The sequence below is a fragment of the Manacus candei genome, unplaced genomic scaffold (assembly GCF_025592945.1).
Source record: "Manacus candei isolate 608988 ecotype Guabito, Panama unplaced genomic scaffold, ASM2559294v1 h1tg000005l, whole genome shotgun sequence".
Taxonomy (NCBI): domain Eukaryota; kingdom Metazoa; phylum Chordata; class Aves; order Passeriformes; family Pipridae; genus Manacus; species Manacus candei.
Window position 1 is genome coordinate 27,049,449 of NW_026138053.1, and position 19,224 is coordinate 27,068,672.

The 19,224-nt window shown below is 44.6% G+C and overlaps 2 protein-coding genes and 1 long non-coding RNA gene across 16 annotated transcripts in view; 1 reads left to right on the forward strand and 2 right to left on the reverse strand.

Annotated features, from left to right (window-relative positions):
* The window catches only part of LOC127474251 (uncharacterized), a 27,316-nt gene extending 18,637 nt beyond the window's left edge, over positions 1-8,679 (reverse strand). For all 4 annotated transcript variants that reach the window (XR_007905773.1, XR_007905780.1, XR_007905772.1 and 1 more), the window contains exons 1-4: positions 8,416-8,679; positions 6,656-6,882; positions 4,380-4,499; positions 2,237-2,324 (exon numbers count right to left, since the gene is read on the reverse strand). This is a non-coding gene — a long non-coding RNA (uncharacterized LOC127474251). The remainder of the gene's footprint in view (positions 1-2,236; positions 2,325-4,379; positions 4,500-6,655; positions 6,883-8,415) is intronic.
* On the forward strand, positions 1,641-18,606 carry PRG4 (proteoglycan 4). 9 transcript variants are annotated; one of them, XM_051793537.1, is made up of 13 exons: positions 1,654-1,672; positions 2,223-2,321; positions 6,774-6,893; positions 8,956-9,057; positions 10,520-11,106; positions 11,236-11,418; positions 11,656-13,738; positions 14,632-14,721; positions 15,517-15,656; positions 16,306-16,462; positions 17,013-17,192; positions 17,392-17,517; positions 18,458-18,606. In XM_051793537.1, the coding sequence occupies exons 2-13, from the start codon at positions 2,225-2,227 to the stop codon at positions 18,559-18,561; spliced, it is 3,969 nt and encodes a 1,322-aa protein (XP_051649497.1). In that variant the 5' UTR covers positions 1,654-1,672; positions 2,223-2,224; the 3' UTR covers positions 18,562-18,606. The 9 variants fall into 9 exon arrangements, with proteins under 9 accessions (XP_051649554.1, XP_051649489.1, XP_051649505.1 ...); XM_051793594.1 differs by lacking the exons at positions 16,306-16,462; positions 17,013-17,192; positions 17,392-17,517; positions 18,458-18,606 and having other exon boundaries at positions 1,641-1,672; positions 12,016-13,738; positions 14,632-15,651; XM_051793529.1 differs by lacking the exons at positions 16,306-16,462; positions 17,013-17,192; positions 17,392-17,517; positions 18,458-18,606 and having other exon boundaries at positions 1,641-1,672; positions 11,236-11,403; positions 14,632-15,651.
* TPR (translocated promoter region, nuclear basket protein) overlaps positions 18,606-19,224 on the reverse strand; it is a 35,337-nt gene continuing 34,718 nt past the window's right edge. For all 3 annotated transcript variants that reach the window (XM_051793480.1, XM_051793471.1, XM_051793461.1), the window contains exon 51: positions 18,606-18,815. In XM_051793480.1, the coding sequence (XP_051649440.1) occupies positions 18,760-18,815 (56 nt within the window). In that variant the 3' untranslated portion in view covers positions 18,606-18,759. The remainder of the gene's footprint in view (positions 18,816-19,224) is intronic.

A 19,224-nucleotide genomic window follows, 5' to 3' on the forward strand; every position in this document is an offset into this window, starting at 1 on the left:
CTACCCATATTTCAAGTTGTGTATGCACCTAATTGTCCTTGGATGACTTGAGCCCTGGCATGTTAACAGAATACTTTTGATCTTCTGTCACTTTTTATTTACTAATTTATACAGATATTTTCACCCCAGGTAGCCAGCCAGTATTAACTGGGGCTCACAGTAGCACCAGCTCTGGAATGATGGAAGAGACAACAAGTCTCCTCCATATCATGGATATCAAAGCAAGGATATACTCAGTAAGGTAGTCATAAATGATTTGCTTTATCAGATTATAAATTAATTAAGTAATAAGCATTTTAGTACTTTTCTAGGAAAGCTATCTCATCAGATTGATCCTATTTATCTCCTCTAAACAGTACTACTTCTCCAGGCTTTAAATATCTACAGACAGGTACCTTTCTTCTCAAACCTGGAGTTCTTTATCAAGCTTACAGTCAGCTCCTCTAAAGACAGCACTGCAACTCTTATTATAAAACATGTAATATACATTTATTTATATATTGCCTTGAACAAACTCCATGAAATCTCAGAGCCTTTCCTTTTCCACAAAGTAGAGCAATAAGTACTCCACTAAGCACACAATGCAGAAAGGCTGAATGAAACTGTCTCTATTGTGATAACACAAAATTAGAAAGAAAATCTAGCATAAAAACCCTAAAGCTGCACAGTCATTGGACCGAGTGAGGGACACATTCAAGCACATGCCTAAACCCACTCCTGTTCAGAAGTGTCTTCTTTACTTTCCTTAAGAGACCCGTGCTCATTTTAACTCCTTTCCTCAGCTGGGATAGGACAGATAACAGATATTATGCCATATCTATTATTTTGGGCTAACAGAACTATTTGGGATTCAAGTAATATTATAAGACAGAAATATGGAAGTTCTCAGGCCTTTAGTGCAGTTTCTCATACAGTTTCTCTCCCAAGCCCTGAGAGTCAGGACCATTAAAGGTTTCAATTAAAACCTCCTTTAGCTCTGGGAGTTACCAAGAACCACTTCCAGTATCCTTGATCTGGAACCAATAAACACAAAGACCATTGAAACAATTTAAGGCTCTTTCATTCATTTTTGATGTGTTACGTGTCACACATTCAATAAATGTGAGATTTGACTAAATTCTTTGATTTCTAGCCAACACCTTGGCAACATTTCCATTCAGTTCAGGGAAAAGCACTACATATTCAGTGTAGGATTGGTGAATTACTTCTGTCTGTATGAATTAGCTCCCACAGCTTTTTGGAGAAGATACACCATCAGTAGCAGATAAAGCTGCATGATTTCAGGCTACTGTCACCTAAGCTCTGTGTGACAGGAAAGAAAAAACCCTCAGTACTGGCCTGGGATAATTTTTTATTGCTCTGCAATACCCTCTGAGTCCTTCCAGCTGAATTCAGGACAATTTGTTCACTTCACTTGGTAATCAAAATGTGTTTTGACTAGTAAGTCCCTATTTAGTTTTTTCTGTAATCGTTTTTCTTAATGGGAGTATTTTCCAGATGTTGTGCTAGTCCAGTCATCCAGGACCTCCTCCAGCTCCTGTGGAAAGTTTGCTGTCATAAGCTGTCATCAGCGGTCGGGTTTAATTTGTCTAATTACTGACCCCCAGCACAGTTACAAAGCAATATAAAAGGCATCTGGAGCATCCCTGGGAGCAGACACACTCTCTGTTAGGTAAGTGTTACACTCATTTCTGTTCAGAGCTCTCCTTCAAAAGGAAAACTGAAACAGAAACCCCAAAGTTTTCCTTTTGAAAGGTTTGCTTTTAGCCTACGCTTCCATTTGTTATATTTGACCACTAATATTTCAATGATACAGTAAGGCTTATAAAATTATGTTGCTTAATAACTAACATTCTGTACTTTTTTACTTTAGATTTATATTTATTAATATTATAACTTCACAGATTGTTGAGTTGAAGTATACCCATGTTAGAAGGAGAAGACTGACTGCAGCCTTCACATAATAAAATTCTGCATAAAATTACTTCTGTTACTTGTTAATAATGAATTTTTATAGTCTTAGTACAAAATTTAACAGCTAATCAACTAATAATCAAGAGAATTTATAGAGTAATTCTAAATTAGCAACGTGGCCTTGAACAGTTTTACTACTTATTTTATGTTTTTATCAAACTAGTATTATATAACAAGATAGGCACTGCATTTTTTTATTTATGGACTAACTGAATTGCACATAGTGACATGAGATTATTTCTTTCCAGGAATGATGTCGTACCTGAAAGTAATGATCATATGGAACATACTTTGCATGTCCCTGGTGCTCCTTTCTCTGTCCTTGATTCAAGAAGTGTCTTCTCAAGGTACTGTAACACACAAAGTAGAAGGGAGGGTTTCTAGGATATCTGACACATACTGAGAATGCTCCAAAAGAATCCTTGTAAAAATACTAATTTCTAGAATGTTATATTTATTCAGCCAGGCAATATGACTCAGTTTTATCATCAGTGAATATTTTCCTAAACAAATTTGAGTGCAGCATGGTCCTCCTTCTAGGAGGAATTACATAAAAACATACATGTAATGCAAACTGCATATGAACCAGTTTGTTTTTCTGTAGACATGTTCTACAGATCCCATTGCCCTCAGATGGACATTTTTAGCCCCCCTGATTTGCAGAATAATTCAAGGAAAATCTAAAATGACAATATCCACATAAGTTGGTCAGAAATATCTCAGTAGGCTTGGGGAGAGGACTGTCTATACCTTGCTAAGTGCTTTGCTATTAAATGCACTGTCACCACCACTGAGGTAATTTTGGGAATCATTTGTCTAATGATGCAGATTTTTATTTACTCTCCAAGCTCTATAATTGGCTTCGTACTAAAGTTGCACTGTTGTGAAGAAGCAGAACTTGCAGCCTGGCCAGTCCTCTGCAGTTCTCAGGTAGCTACCAAGTTGTTATGGGGATAATATTGTGTATTCCTTGCTGGTTGAAAATAATTTATTACTACTTGCTAGCAGAAGGGACAATATCGTGTATGTGAGCAGCTCACCAGGGCAGAGCAGATGCCAGATGTGACCTGCTGGGCAGAGCAGGCTGACACTGAACCCTTGCTCATTGATGGGAGCCTTCCCTCTGCCTTCAGCAAAAATCAAAGCTCTCACCAACAGCAAACTAAACCATTCAGGCATTTTCCTTAGGAGTAACTCTGTACCTTACAAGTCATAAACGAAACTAAATAAGTGAATGAAGAGGTATAGTATTTTGGACTTTCTTTCTTTCCATAAGGGAAGAAGGGTGCAATTTGTAGGGCACATATCATAAAGGAAGGTGTCCATCTTCTTTTTTTAACTCCTGTATTAAGGGCCCATTAACTCCAGTCCACTAATGTCTCCAGTTACTCCCTAGTCCCATTTTGCTGTTTGCAAAGAAGTGGTAACAAGCATTATAACTACTTGTTGAAAATCACAATATATGTAATTATTTGTTATCCCGTGGTCTTCCTTCATACACACAGCTGTGGAGTGTGTGCTGTTAGAAATTGTCTTTGGTGTTGTGTTACATGTTATTTGTTGTTATTTCCTCGTGGTTCCTCAATGTTTCAGCCGATTATCTTGACTCTGTTTGAGCTTGCTGATTGTTCAGCTTCTTTGTTTGTATTTAGGGACTCTTCACTTGTGGCCCTGCATGTTTCGTTTCCAGAAGAAGCTGTTAGCATGTCACGTTAGCAGAGATTTTGCACAGGAAGGGGATTAGTTGCAGGGTGAATATCTGGCAGTAGAAGGGTAGCAAAGCACTGCCAACCTTGAGTGCTCACAGTTTGAAAGCAGACCTCCTGATGTCTTGCTTTTCCAACTGTAATCTGCACCATATATTATCATCTAGCATTTGCCAGCACTGCAGCAGTCTGGCAGTAAAGCCATCCTGGAATGAGCTTTTATACTGGTCTGCTAATAAGTAATCTCTTAATTAACAAACAGACAGTACTTTGGAGAAGGCTGCAAGACTAGATCCCAACTGTTCCTAACCTCAGTATTGATACCAAATTCTTCTCTGACAGCAGGGAAAAAACAGAGTGTAAGGGGCTTTGTATTTATTATGACAGTGCTCTCCAGCTTGCAAGCTAACCTGATTAGGTTTGGTTATTAGGAAGAACGTTACCAAAAGTGAAAATCAGACCCCTAATGGGTCTGCCAGGGAAACTTTTGCACACTCACACCTATAACCATAGGTAGGGTGAATTAAGATGGAAAATAAGTCAGCAAAGCAGCAAAGTGCCTGGCTGATGTGCTGCCTAAGGTAAAACTGCACGGGCTGGTTTGGATGCCTGTGGCCATGCTACAGAACCAATCCCCAAGGATTCATTAGTTTTCAGGAGAAACAGGGTAAGTCAGCCCCAGGGGAACGCCCCTCTAACCTGAACACATGCTCCTGCTGGTCCACAGGCTGGCTCAGAGCAAACCTCTGCTCCACACACCTTCAGGAGGGGTCACACCAGGCCCTCAGTTCCTGCAATACCAAGGGAAAAAAGCACATTCTGCAGGGGAAAAAAGAGAGGCTTTACTCCTTTGCAGCCCAGCATTCCCTTAGGCCCCACTGTGGTTTGGCAATGCTTACACCAGTGTTGTGTGATTTTAGATGTGTCGAGCTGTACAGGGAGATGTGGGGCAGGGTATTCTAGAGAGCATGACTGCCAGTGTGATTTTAACTGTCACCACTACATGGAGTGCTGCCCTGACTTCAGGAAAGTCTGCACAGTGGGTAAGTTCCCAAACACAGCCAGTTCCTCTCCACAAAATCCCCCTCCCAGCTCCCCACCGCACCAGGTCTCCTCTCTGAATGCTTCAGTGTGTGTTAGTTCGCTGTGTCCTTGTTCCCTCTCATACGTGTGTTGTTCTCCTCCTCAAAAACTCAGGGATAACCTCTGGCAATCCAAAGAAAATTGTGTATCCACAGGTTACTCCCAAGCAAAGGATTATGCTTTTTACAACAGTAGAGTTAGGCAAGAGGGGGTGAAACAGTTTACTGCTTGTTTTTTGTTCCTTTGTGCATTTCTACTGTATCTGTCTGTCTTATAAAAAAAAAAAAAAGTGGTAAAAGCAAATTCAGGGTTTTGCAGGGAGAAATTCTGGCACATCCCGACTCAAATTTAAGAAGTATGGATGCTGTAGGGTCTAACCCAAAGCCTGAGGGTGTCCTTCCATGGACAGAAGCTGACTCTGGATCAGAACCTTGTCCAGAGCTTGCTGGAAAAGATGGTTGGATGAGTATTATTTTATGTTTTATATATTTACAAAACCATACAGTGTAAATAAAGACAGGTATTGCTTATTGAGAGTTAAAAACCATTTTCTTGGGAGGCACCAATGTCAGAAATATCAGTTATTTGGATAACTGCAGTTTGTTACATTACCCTGTAGTTCCAGTAGGATTACAGGGTGACATAAGACTTCTCAGATCCAGCAACACGGGTCGAGTTTTGTTCAAAATGCAGACACAGCACTCCCTAAAATTCCAGTTCTGCTGCCCTGACACACACTGGAAACACTTTGTGCTTCAGTCCTCCCCATCCTCATTTTGATTTGTGAGGGAACATCAGCACTGCTTGTAGCTGAAAGTACATACTGAGGCACTTTATTATGTAACCTATTATTGTGGGTTGGATTCTACATAACATTTAATCAAATATTTAAGGCTAAAAGTCTCCCCTGTTCTACCCTAAGTCAGTGAGTTCAGGCAAGCACAGTAGGTGTCATCCAAGAAAGGATGCAGGAAGTTTGACTAAGGATTGCTGCCCAGTTAGTGTGGCATCAATGCTGACCAAATTAGAGAAATGCCAGACATCATTTATGAACAAAAACTGCCCTAACATCATAAAATAAAAACAATTCTCACCTGTGTATGTGGAATGAATCCACTGGCATGAACAGACTGACTCCACATCTACAGTCATCAAAAGGTACTCAGAATCTGCCTACACAGTAATCCTCTTCTGCTAGATGGTGATTTAATTATAAAACATGATTTTGTGCCCTGGGTGTCACAGAGACAATGACTTCGATAGGGATTTATGTACAGAAAGTACTTTTTCTGAAGTCTGTAATAGCTGTGCACACTCTTTCCAAAACAATTTGGTCATTATTTGATGCAAAATAGAAGCACTGTAGTGACTGAAGTTGTCAGAAGTTAACAAATAATAAAATATTAAACCCACGTGGGTATTAATCATGTCAGAACATGGTAGATACTCCTTCAGCATTAATAATTTAAGAACTGTGTTAAAAAGTTCTAGTCACTCTGGGTACCTTAGTTAACTCATTCCCACAATTAAACTGCAGTATTTGGCCAGACACACCAGGTACACTTGGCTGTGACCTGATTAGGCCAATTATTTTTCAGAAATGCTTTGACAGACACATCACTCTTGATCCAAAGTGGTACCTTGATCCAACACCTTTTTGCAAACCTAACCCAGAATTTAAATCTAATTTTGAGGTCACTGCTCTGTGGTGAGGGAATGGAAGGTCGCTATGGTGGGACCTGGCTAAAGTGAACATGGGCATCACGTTTTGTTCCACCACAAATTTGAGTGGTTTCAATACACCGCAACGTGACAGCGCAGTTCTGGCTGCACGGCCTGATCCAAACCCCACAGCTCCACAGACAGATCCTGGATCAGACCAGAATAAGCACCTGATTTCATGGGGCTCCTCTTTACGCCATCCAGAGCAAAGGACTTCGCTGTAGGAAGGTGCCAGCGCTCAGCATGAGGTAGGCAAACACCCTGACTCTGCTGCTGTGCCTCGTGCAGGACTCTCCTGTGAAGGACGGTGCTTCGAAGCCTTCGAGAGGGGACGGCAGTGTGACTGTGATGCCGACTGCGAACGGTACGGCAAGTGCTGTCCAGACTACGCCAAGCACTGCAAAGAGGGTAAGAAACTGCTTTAGCACTGTGCTTTTCGGAGAGATCTTTAAACAGAGGTGCTTTGCTTTCTCAGAAAACAAACTCGGCGGGCTTCTTAAGACGCGAGAAGTTAAGGATAACAAAAAAAAAATACTGAAAAAATATTAAAATCTAATTTCAAAGGTAAATTGGCCAGTTTCTCAAGCATGGATGCACTATGGACACATATAGGGAGATACACTGGAAGCCATCACCAAGACATGAATATGTTTAATTTCATCATGTCCTTAAATTTCTTTAGGTCTACCTACAGACCTGGATTCCTTTCTGTGAGCACACCTGGCAGATATGCCTGGCACTGGGTCACTGCATTCACAGACCAGACAACCTCCATGGCAGCCAATCCCCAAAGCCTGTGGTGTGACAAACAACTGGAGTTAGGGATTATCATTTGGTGCACTGCACCCACCCCTCCCAGTCCCAGGACAGTGGCTTGGCTTTGCCATGCAGTTACACAGTAATTTAGACTGAAATAGAGGCTGTATTCAGCATTTTTGACTGAATGTCTAGAGGAGGATGGGTGTCTTGGAAGTGTCTTGAGGTGAATTTCCTGCCTTTGAAGTTGTTTAATGTCTCCCTCTTTCTGCCGAGTTTAACACACCCAAACACTCACAAAAGACTATTAAATCATTTCTCTTTTCTTCAGTTAAATATAATGAAAAATTAAGCAACTGTTCCTAAACTTAGAGAGTTTCTTCTGTATTTTATTAAGCTCTAGTATTAATTTCTGAAAAAAAAAGGAAAAAAAACCCAACAAAAATACTTCAAAGCCAGCCTACCACTGTACTCAATATTTGAGTATTTATATTATGTGTGAATAACTGAGAAACCTGCTAAACCTCTTGGAATAGATTTGCTGTTTTAGCATCCTCTCAACATTTTGTTCTGTACAGCAAAGTCAAATGTACATCATCTATCTAGATATCACCATTACTTTCCCTACCCTCCAGAAGCCCCTTATTCCCTGAATACACACATGCACAGCTAAGGACTAACCAAAACATTCCCCTCCACCACTACTGACTGCTCTGAAAGGCAGTTCAGCTCCCTAAATGATTTTATTCAACAACCACAGTTTTCCTCCCTCAATAAAAGCTTCAGGATATAGTCCAACACCCAACCTTCCTTGCTTTGAGTTTGCTGTGAAAATAAATCCTTTGACACCATGGTCATCACTTTGAGACAAAAAAAATCCCATTCATTTTGTCAAAAGCTGATTACACACACCTCTGGCAGTTACCAACTCCTTCAGCTGGATAAAAAAATTCAGCCAGTTCCCTGAGCTCCAGCACACTTCCTTCACAACTAACAAGTTCTACAAGCTCATTTCCAATTGTACAATTTGACCCAACAATTAATTACAAAATGTTATCTGGCTCTTACTGGTTGCAAGTGAAACCCCACACACTTTTCAGAGCTGGAAAATCTGAACACAACTTCCTGTGTCTCCTAAAACTCAGCCTACTAGAAGTTAGCTTAATACTGATACCTTGTGTTTTTTCTTTGGTCCATGCCTGTCTCCTTCAAGAGAACTATTTCTATTGAGGTGTCTCTCAAAAAAGATCATTTGTGTAGAATTATCACATCTGGAGAACTACAATGTAACTGAATCTTTAGGGGATTATCAAAGTAAATGCTTGGCTAACATGACAACTCTTCAAGTTCCACTATAGTGACTTAGTCCCAAGTCATCTGTAGTCAAAAAAAAAAAAAGACAAATTTTCAGAATGTAGAACTCCAGAATTCACCTTTTTCCCACCTCAAAATTGCCATTAGCCAAGAATGCCTCACCTCAAATTTCTGGGTAAAACAACACTCCCATATGTGATGAAACATTTGGGGATCCAAAGGGTATTTTTGCACTTTTTCATATAAATAACAGTGTAAAGAATCCTATAAATAGGAAGAAACTTAGATTTATATGGAAGATGGTCACTGCCGTTTTGTAATCACTTTCTTCTCAGGCAGTTGACACCAAGTACCCACAAAGCAAAACCAATCTGTTAATGGGAGTATTTCTCTCTTTCAGCACACACAGAAAAGCCAGCCCCGGAGACTCCCCCCGAAAACAAAGCAACATCTAAAAGGTCATCCACCGAGGAGGAAAAGCCGCCAGAGGAAGCTGTGGAAGGTAGGCAAGGGTATGGATGAAACAGGATGGGCGTTACCTGAGGGAACATTAAAGACCATTTTCCTGCTCTGGAAAGAGGAAGCCAATCCTAGACATTACCAGACAGTTACCAAGCTTGGAACCACTCGGTTTATAAACTGATTACCTCAGCGAGCCCTCAGGATTTGGGAGAGTTCACCCAGCACAGATGGTGGAGTGTGGTGATGTCTCTGATGGATTTGCACACACATCTTCCCAAAATGTGTAACAGGCCATTGTCAGTTTTGGACAAGGTCCATGGCTGGAACAGGAAGGGTGTTGTATTTTGGGACAGTGATGAACTGTCAGGACCAAGACAGGAAAATGTCCTAGCAGGTTTCTCTAGCTTTAATCAAGCCAGGCCTTATGCAACTTCAGAGAACACTTGATTTGTTTTTTCTGACTGGAAAATATGTTGCTTTGCTGTGTTCTCTGGTATTGTGTTTCAGCATTTGAAGTGATAACTCAGGAGATCAGTTTGAACTTGAAACCTGAAGTAACAAGAATGAAATGAGACCAGAAGTCAGTACTGGCTGGCCAATATTTTAACACACCTCCTCTTTTGTTTTTTTTAATTGTTTTAAATTTGGAGTACTTATGCTTCTGCAGTTGCAATTTCCTATTAAAAAAAAAAGATCAATATACTGGGTTAAATGAAAGAAAATTAAGGAAATTCAAATAACCATTAGCAGAATGCCAGTTGGCTTATGGTATTTCAGACTTGCTGGGTGGGAGTAAAACCTATTCTGTAATGCTCTGCTCATACCAAACACAAACCCCGTGTGAAAACAGAGCTAAACAGCAAAACTTCAGAGAGAGAATACTTGAAGACTGAAATGCAGAAACATTTACTGTTCCTTTTTGCTGAACATAAATAATTTGACCCAAGTCAATGTAACTATAAATACAAGTAAAGAGAATCTTAAAGCCATAAATCACAAAGAGGAAAACCATCCAAGATATAAAGACACAGTAGGAGATAGTCAGGGCTCTGTATTCAGGAATTATTTTCCTCCTGTTTCCCAACCTCTCTCCTCCAAGTTCAGCTCATCGGTGTAAAGTTATGTTGAAGGACAGTGGGATAAATCAAAATAACAGACTGAGAAGGGCAGTGCCTTGTTAGAAGAACTGTATTTCACAGCATGGAAAAGGCAGGAACCACAAGGCAGCCTCATCTACAAGCACCAAACCAAACCCTGCAGCACTGCCCCTGGGGCAGTGACAGCTTAGCAAAGGGATGACTTCAACTGAGCCAGGCTGCTGCACAGTCCCCTAGGGACCACAGGGACTCGTGTGGAACCCTGCCCAGGGGAGTTTTGCCCTTCTAAAAAACTACAATTATTCAACAATACTACCTATTGCCCAGATGTGCAATACATTTATACACCACAGCCACATGCACAGCAATGCCAATGGCTGAAACTCATTTGTATTTACCTTATAGATCCTGGCACTGGACTGGAAAACCCAGAGACCACTCCTGCTCCGACTACAGAACCGGCAGAGACAACCCCTGCAGCCACAGAGCCACCGACTACCCAGACAGACCCGCCCACCACCCCAAAGGAACAGGACACAACCCCTGAGGCCACTGAGGAACCAGTCACTGAAGAAGACCCTCCCACCACGGAGAAGCCAGAAGATATGACCCCTGATGCCACCGAGGAACCAGTGACTGAAGTGGACTCTACCAACATCCCCCCAACAGAAGACGCAATCCCTGAGGCCACTGAGGCACCAACAACTGAGGCTGAATCTCCCACCACCCCAAAACCTGAAGACACAACCCCTGAGGCAACTGAGGCGCCAACAACTGAGGCGCCAACAACTGAGGCGCCAACAACTGAGGCGCCAACAACTGAGGCGCCAACAACTGAGGCGCCAACAACTGAGGCACCAACAACTGAGGCTGAATCTCCCACCACGCTAAAACCTGAAGACACAACCCCTGAGGCAACTGAGGCACCAACAACTGAGGCTGAATCTCCCACCACCCCAAAACCTGAAGACACAACCCCTGAGGCAACTGAGGCACCAACAACCGAGGCTGAATCTCCCACCACCCCAAAACCTCAAGACACCACCCCTGAGGCAACTGAAGCACCAACAACCGAGGCGCCAACAACTGAGGCGCCAACAACTGAGGCACCAACAACTGAGGCACCAACAACTGAGGCACCAACAACCGATGCTGAATCTCCCACCACCCCAAAACCTGAAGACACAACCCCTGAGGCAACTGAGGCACCAACAACCGAGGCTGAATCTCCCACCACTCCAAAACCTGAAGACACAACCCCTGAGGCAACTGAAGCACCAACAACCGAGGTGCCAACAACTGAGGTGCCAACAACTGAGGCGCCAACAACTGAGGCTGAACCTCCCACCACCTCAAAACCTGAAGACACAACCCCGGAGGCAACCGAGGCACCAACAACTGAGGCTGAATCTCCCACCACTCCAAAACCTGAAGACACAACCCCTGAGGTCACCGAGGCACCAACAACTGAGGCACCAACAACCGATGCTGAATCTCCCACCACCCCAAAACCTCAAGACACAACCCCTGAGGCAAATGAGGCACCAACAACCGAGGCTGAATCTCTCACCACCCCAAAACCTGAAGACACAACCCCTGAGGCAACCGAGGCACCAACAACTGAGGCACCAACAACTGAGGCTGAATCTCCCACCACCTTAAAACCTGAAGACACAACCGCTGAGGCCACCGAGGCACCAACAACTGAGGCACCAACAACTGAGGCTGAATCTCCCACCACCCCTAAACCTGAAGACACAACCCCTGAGGCAACTGAGGCACCAACAACCGAGGCTCAATCTCCCACCACCCTAAAACCTGAAGACACAACCCCTGAGGCCTCTGAGGCTCAATCTCCCACCACTCCAAAACCTGAAGACACAACCCCTGAGGCAACTGAGGCTGAATCTCCCACCACTCCAAAAGTTGAAGACACAACCCCTGAGGCAACTGAGGCACCAACAACTGAGGCTGAATCTCCCACCACTCCAAAACCTGAAGACACAACCCCTGAGGCAACTGAGGCTGATTCCCCTACCACTCCTAAACCTGAAGAGACAACTCCAGAGGAAGCCACAACCAAGGCAGACTCTCCCACCACCCCTAAACCTGAAGACACAACCCCAGAGGAAGCCACAACCAAGGCAGACTCTCCCACCACCCCTAAACCTGAAGACACAACCCCAGAGGAAGCCACAACCAAGGCAGACTCTCCCACCACCCCTAAACCTGAAGACACAACCCCAGAGGAAACAACAACCAAGGCAGACTCCCCCACCACCCCTAAACCTGAAGAGACAACCCCAGAGGAAGCCACAACCAAGGCAGACTCTCCCACCACCCCCAAACCTGAAGAGACAACCCCAGAGGAGCCAACAACTAAGGCTGATTCCCCTACCACCCCTAAACCTGAAGAGACAACTCCAGAGGAAGCCACAACCAAGGCAGACTCTCTCACCACCCCCAAACCTGAAGACACAACCCCAGAGGAAGCCACAACCAAGGCAGACTCCCCCACCACCCCTAAACCTGAAGACACAACCCCAGAGGAAGCCACAACCAAGGCAGACTCTCCCACCACTCCCAAGCCTGAAGACACAACCCCAGAGGAAACAACAGCCAAGGCAGACTCCCTCACCACTCCCAAGCCTGAGGAGACAACTCCAGAGGAAACCACAACCAAGGCTGACAGCCCCTCCACCCCTAAAACAGAGGACACAGTCTCTCCGACCACCCCTGCAGCCCCCAAGGCTGACACCACCGTGGTACAGACAACAACACCCACTGCAGTGACAACCTCTGCCCCCGGATTAGTCTCAACTGCTGACAAAGACACAGCAGCTCCCAGCAGTGCTGCAGCCACTACAGCTGGGAAGGACACTGCCACACCTGGAGCAGACACAATGCTTTCAGATACCACAATGGAGATCAAGGAGGTAACAACACCCAAGAAAGACAGAACTACTCTGCTCAAAGACATTTTAACAGCCACAATTGGGAAAGACTTGGCTACTGTAGCTGTGGTGACAACAGCTAAGCCAGGTGACTCTCCTAAAGGTATGGATGACATTCCAAATGCAGCCAAGCAACCTGTCACTGCAGCAGCTGCATCAGAAGCAACAACAGCAGCCACAGCTCCCTTGCCCAAGCCTGCAACCACCAAAGCAGAGTCAACTCCTGAACCCAGCAAGGTGGAAACACCCAGTGAAAAAGAGACAAGTACAGAAGTGGAGCAGGCTGCAGCAGCTCCAGAGAGCGCAGGTGCTACTTGTGTGGTGGTGATGACAGCAGCTGGCAAAAAAGAGGTAACAACCACCAAAGAAGTGAGCACCACACCTGGCAGAGAACTGGAACAGGTCACTGAAAAGGCCCCTGGTACTGACAAAGCAGAGGTAACTACAGTTGCCAAAGAAACCACTACCAGGGATAAAAAAGACACGATAGAAGAAATGTATCTTGTTTCTAACGGGACATCCAAGCCAACAATACATTTCCAGGAGGTCACTGAGAGCAGAGAGGAGCCTCATCCAACTGACCCTGAAACTCTGCCTGTGAAAGAACCCGAGATAAACAAGCCTTTAATGCCAATTGGGGACCTGCCAATGTTACCTGGAGAAACACAAGGTAATTGCATTCCAGCAGATACAAAGCACCAGTAACTCACCAGGACATGGCACTGTCCCGGTGCCCAGCCACAAGCATGGCACTACAGCTGCCACTGTCCTGAATATGGGAACCTCAGTTAAATCAATTCTCTGGGTAGTTTAGAACATGATCTGAATTAATTGGTTTCAGTAATTGGCCCTGCTGAAAAATGTTTGCTGTAAGTACAATCGAAGATGCAAACAGAGAAAAAGTCAAGGAAAAAAAGATGATAAATTTCTTACTAGGGAGTCAGGCTGAATATCTACCTAACCTGGCATTTTGGAGCTGCATCCAAAACATATAAGACATAAGCTAGATAAGATTTTTTTTCCTTGTATTCTCTTTCCTCTGTGCTTTTTACCACAACATTTTTCATGCCCTCACTATTTATTTTAATCAGATATAGCCTGCAGGTTCTTGGGGCATTTTTTTCAGTCATATATTGAAAGATATTTTGGAGGGGGGAAAAAGTGTTTTATATGGGAAAATACTTGGATTTCTGTCCAAAAGAGCTCATCCTTCCTTTATGTTTAACTGAAAGTAAGTGTAAATGCTTTTTTAAAGAAACAAGGAGAAGGAAGAGAGCTCACTAGAGCAGCTTGGGGAAACATCAAATAAAATCCTGGAGCACGGAGAAATTACATGAGGGCTGTTTGTGGGTGTTTTTCTGAATTACGGGTACATAGGTGACAAATAAGCAAAGACACCACAGGTGGTCACTGGGCACCGCTGGGGCCGCAACACGAGAGCCAAACTTTCCCAGAACACACCTCCAAGCAGCGATTAAACCCTGGCTCCCGGTGGGGGTAAGGGGGGAAATTAATGCAATCCTTGTTGAACATTGAACGAGACCACCTGCCTGTGTCCTGCAGAGAGGAAGGACGACGAGAAGGACCTGTGCAGCGGGAGGCCGGCGGACGGCATGGTGGCCCTGCCCAACGGCACCCTGGCCGTCTTCCGAGGTGAGCCTGCCCCGCACCTCCTCTTCCCTCACCGTCCCCATCTCTCGTCCTCCTCCTCCTCCTCCTCCTCCTCCTTCTTCACCTGTCCTGGCACAGCCCCTTCCTCCTCCCCACCCTCAACCTGTCCCATGCTAGTCCCTCTTCTTCTTCCTTCTGCTCCTCCCTCATCTGCCCTGGCCCTCCCTCTCCTCCTCTTCCCTCCCCTGGCCCGTCCCTCTTCCTCCTTCTCCCTCACCTGCTCCTGCCCCATCCTCTTCTTCCTCTTCCTCCGTCACCTGCCGCGTCCCCGTCACTCATCCTCTTCCCTCACCTGCCCCTGCTCCTGCCCCGTCTCTCTAGTTTCTCCTCCCTTATCTGCCCCTGCCCCCCTTCTCCTCCTCTTCCCTCCCCTGGCCCGTCCCCCTTCCTCCTTCTCCCTCACCTGTCCCTGCTCCTGCTTCCCCTTTCCTCCTCCTCCTCCTCTTCCCTCACCTGTCCCGGCCGCTCGAGCCCCTCACGGGCCCGGAGCCGCCTCAGCCGCTGTCCCCAGGGCAGGAGGGCGATGTCCCCGCGCTGTCCCCAGGGCAGGAGGGCGATGTCCCCAGGGCAGGAGGGCGATGTCCCCGGGGCAGGAGGGCGATGTCCCCGCGCTGTCCCCAGGGCAGGAGGGCGATGTCCCCGGGGCAGGAGGGCGATGTCCCCGCGCTGTCCCCGGGGCAGGAGGGCGATGTCCCCGCGCTGTCCCCAGGGCAGGAGGGCGATGTCCCCGGGGCAGGACCCGCCGTCCCCGCCGCCCCTGACGCCTCTGCCCCCCAGGTCACTACTACTGGCTGCTGAACGGCCGGAGCCCGCCGAGCACCAACCCCCGCCGCATCACCGACGGCTGGGGCATCCCCTCCCCGATCGACTCCGTCTTCTCCAGGTGCAACTGCGATGGGAAAACCTTCTTCATCAAGGTGGGCGCGGGCCCGGCCCGGGGCGGGACTGATGAGGAGCAGCTGCGGGGCTCAGCCTGGAGCAAAGGAGGCTCAGGGGGGACCTTCTCCCTCTCCCAACCCCCTGACAGGAGGGGGGAGCCGGGGGGGGTCGGGCTCTGCTCCCAGGGAACAAGGGACAGGAGGAGAGGGAACGGCCTCCAGCTGTGCCAGGGGAGGCTCAGGTTGGATATTGGGAAAACTTGGACCCAGATTTGTTCCTAGTATGTTTCCCTTCCTGAGAGAAAATAATGAAATGCCCACACCTCTTTAAAGATGTTATAGAGTCATTTCCCAAGGAATCATTCAGGCCTGGAATTCAAGCAGCTTGTTATATTTGTGAAAATCAGGAGATTTAGAAAACAAATCCCTTTGTTCAGTAACCTCTCTTAAAAATTAGTTTCTAACATACTCTAGCCTGACTCAAATGTTAAAAGACTGCAGAAGGTATTTTATGAAGTAGCAGTAGTTTTTTCCTGTTTGTAATGGATGCAGGAATGATTCCAGTCAGATTTATAATGTACCTATCAAAGTCCTACTGTTTATTTATGGATTACTCTTCAGGTTTGTGTTGAAGTTCAATAACTAAGAATAATTTCCTCTAAAGCTCATTTTCCCCTTGAATCCTCAGGGCCCCCTGTATTGGCGTTTCACTAACGGAGTTATGGATCCAGGCTATCCCAAACCTCTTGCCAATGGATTTGCAGGGCTAAGTGGGAGAATAGTAGCAACCTTACCTGTGGCAAGATTCAACAACAGACCAGAATCTGTTTATTTTATCAAGAGAGGTATGTCTCCTATTTCTGAAGTCCAGGGATCATCAAAAGGTGCCTGAATTACCTTAGTCAGGAATAAAACACCGTTTCTCTTGACCCAAAGACCAATTTCTTTCAAAAACAAAAACATAACTGATGTCAGTGTTCCAGGTGGTCAAAAATAGCCTAAAGATGTAAAAACATTTCTTAGTACTTACAGGTCTTTCAGTGCATTTTAAAACGAGTCTGTACAGGAGAGAATCCAGCACTGCAGTGGCCAAACATTAAAATAAGTTTTACCTGGTGGTAAAACTCTTTTAGTCCCAAATTAATTAGAGGAGGGGAGGCTCTAATCTTACTAGTTCATAACTGTATATGGAAATGTCCCTATTTCTTATTTTGTATTTTAAATTAATGTAATTTCCTTCACATACATGAATGCTGTACTACCAACATAACATTATTTGTTATTGATTTTGTGTGTGCAATATGGATACCAATGACACCGTCATATCTGATCAATGACTGTTGGGTGTTTCCTGGGGTTTTGTTTTTAAACTAATGAAACAAATGCCTCCTTTAGATGGGAACATGCAGCAGTATGTGTACAGACAAGAACCAGCCAAGAAGTGTCAGAGAAGAGCACGGATTACCATCAGATACCCAGCTTTTGTGCCAAGAGTTGTCATCCGGAGGCGCTTCCAACGTGCCGTGCGAATGCCGACCATCATCCGGACTGTCAGAGTCAACCCGCACCCCACTGGTAACTCATGTTTGTTAAGGGTCTTTTAGACAACTGCTGTAACCTTAGTAGGTTCTGAAACAACATTCTGTTTCACCTTTTTGAAATGTAGTACTTTTGGATGTTTTTAACGCAGCGGCTCTCGCTGCGGCTGACAAGCACGCGGCAGCCACAGCAGACACTGTGCCACCTCCTCACTGAGGGTTTCTTTTGCTTGCAGGAGTTCTGCGCAAGGAAATCCGAATGCAAACCTACTGGAGAGGCCTCCCCAAAGTTGTCCACTCAACTCTTTCCATACCCAACCAGAACAAGCCCGATGGCTACGATTACTATGCCTTCTCTTACAGTAAGTTAAAGCTAAAAGCACATTGCTATAGATCTCAAAAGACACAGAGATGAGGAAGAAGCCCATGTTATCACTTGTGGATCTACAGGACTGATTTTAAAAAATACTAAAATGTCCTGAGAATTCAAATGTTGCCTGTAATCAAGAGATGTTTCTAATAAGAATCAATAGTTACAGGACAGCGAGCAGCAATAAAATACTGTGGTTCAAACCAGCCTGATGAGGAATGTATTGCCATGGAGTCCAGGCTTGTAAAATGACAAAAACCTCAATATTTAAATGCAGAATTATATAAATGATAGACTGAAATCCTTGGATCACCCCACAGCAATACTTTTTTCATTGGCTTCTGTGTTTCTGACAAAAGGGAAGGACATGAACAACTTTGCTTCCCAGGAAAGCATTATTTATGATCCCAGATTAGGTAGATTCTTTCTTTCTAGCCAGGATCATGTACAAGCACTCCTCAGAGTGGATTATTCAGGAAAAAAGCTCTAACAACTGTCTAAATACAGGATGCTAAAGTCCCTGTCAGGATGATTCAATTCCTCACCTTAACACTCATTCACACTTGGGGACCACAGAGTTCCCACTTTTGTAGTCAGTGCAGGATTGTTTTGTTTTTAGCTTGTTTGATTTCCAAATTCTCAAGACTGTTTCTGTGTTCAACCAGTACAAAAGTATTCTTCCCTACTCCTGTTCTTGGGACAGATTTAATTATTAGCAGTACTATAAAACTTAATACAACCCAGGTCTTGTAAAAAATAAAGGCGAGAGCAGAAGTTTATTGTTAGAGCCTCCCAACTCCACACATGCACGTGGAATGAAAAATCTGTTATTCGGGCCTAAATGCTATTAAAATGCAGGTTTTAATTTCTGGATCCTTTCCATGTATTAAATGTAGTTTCTGGAATTTAATCCTGACCTCTCTTCCTTCCAGATCGGTACTACAGTTTGGATATTGGCAAAAGAATAGCAAGACCTGTTACTGCTCTCACAGGAAAGACTGTGTCCAAAGACTGGTACAACTGTCCCAGCAAGTGATGCACAGCAGAGGATTTTAAAAAAGAGATGCCATTTGAACGTCACCATTTTTTCTAATTTTATTAATAAAAGACAATGAAATGTGTGCACACAACTCTAAGTATGAAATGCTGCTTTAAGCTCTGGCTTCATTACACTAAAGCAACCACAGGCAAACTGGCACTTTGTATACACAGCTGGAATTACTTTACAGATCGTTCAACTAATGTTTCCTCTGTTCAGGCCTCCTCTGCCTCCCATGGCATGAGTTACACCTGTGTTGGGAAAGAAAACAAAGGCATTAAAGGAATGAAAGGATTTAATCAGCCATTGTGACAATTCATCCTTCCCTAAGGAACGGCCACTGCAGAGGAGCAGATCCTTTCTGACTCAGTTCAAGTTCCCCTGAGCCTGGTGACACACAGGTCACCTCTGTCATGTAAAAGGAAGGGGCTGACTATCCTGTGCTGGGTGCTGAAAGAACCAGCAGAGCATTCTTACCACACCTGAAATCAGCTGTTGTTGTTGTTATTAAAATTATGGTGACAGATGAAAGAAAATCTATCCTAGGCCCACCTCCTCACTTTTTTTTTTCCTTTAAAATACCAGCTAAACTATATTTCAGTGTTAAAATCGAGTCTTCTACAATGTTAAAATAATGACAAATGGAATACAATTCATCTA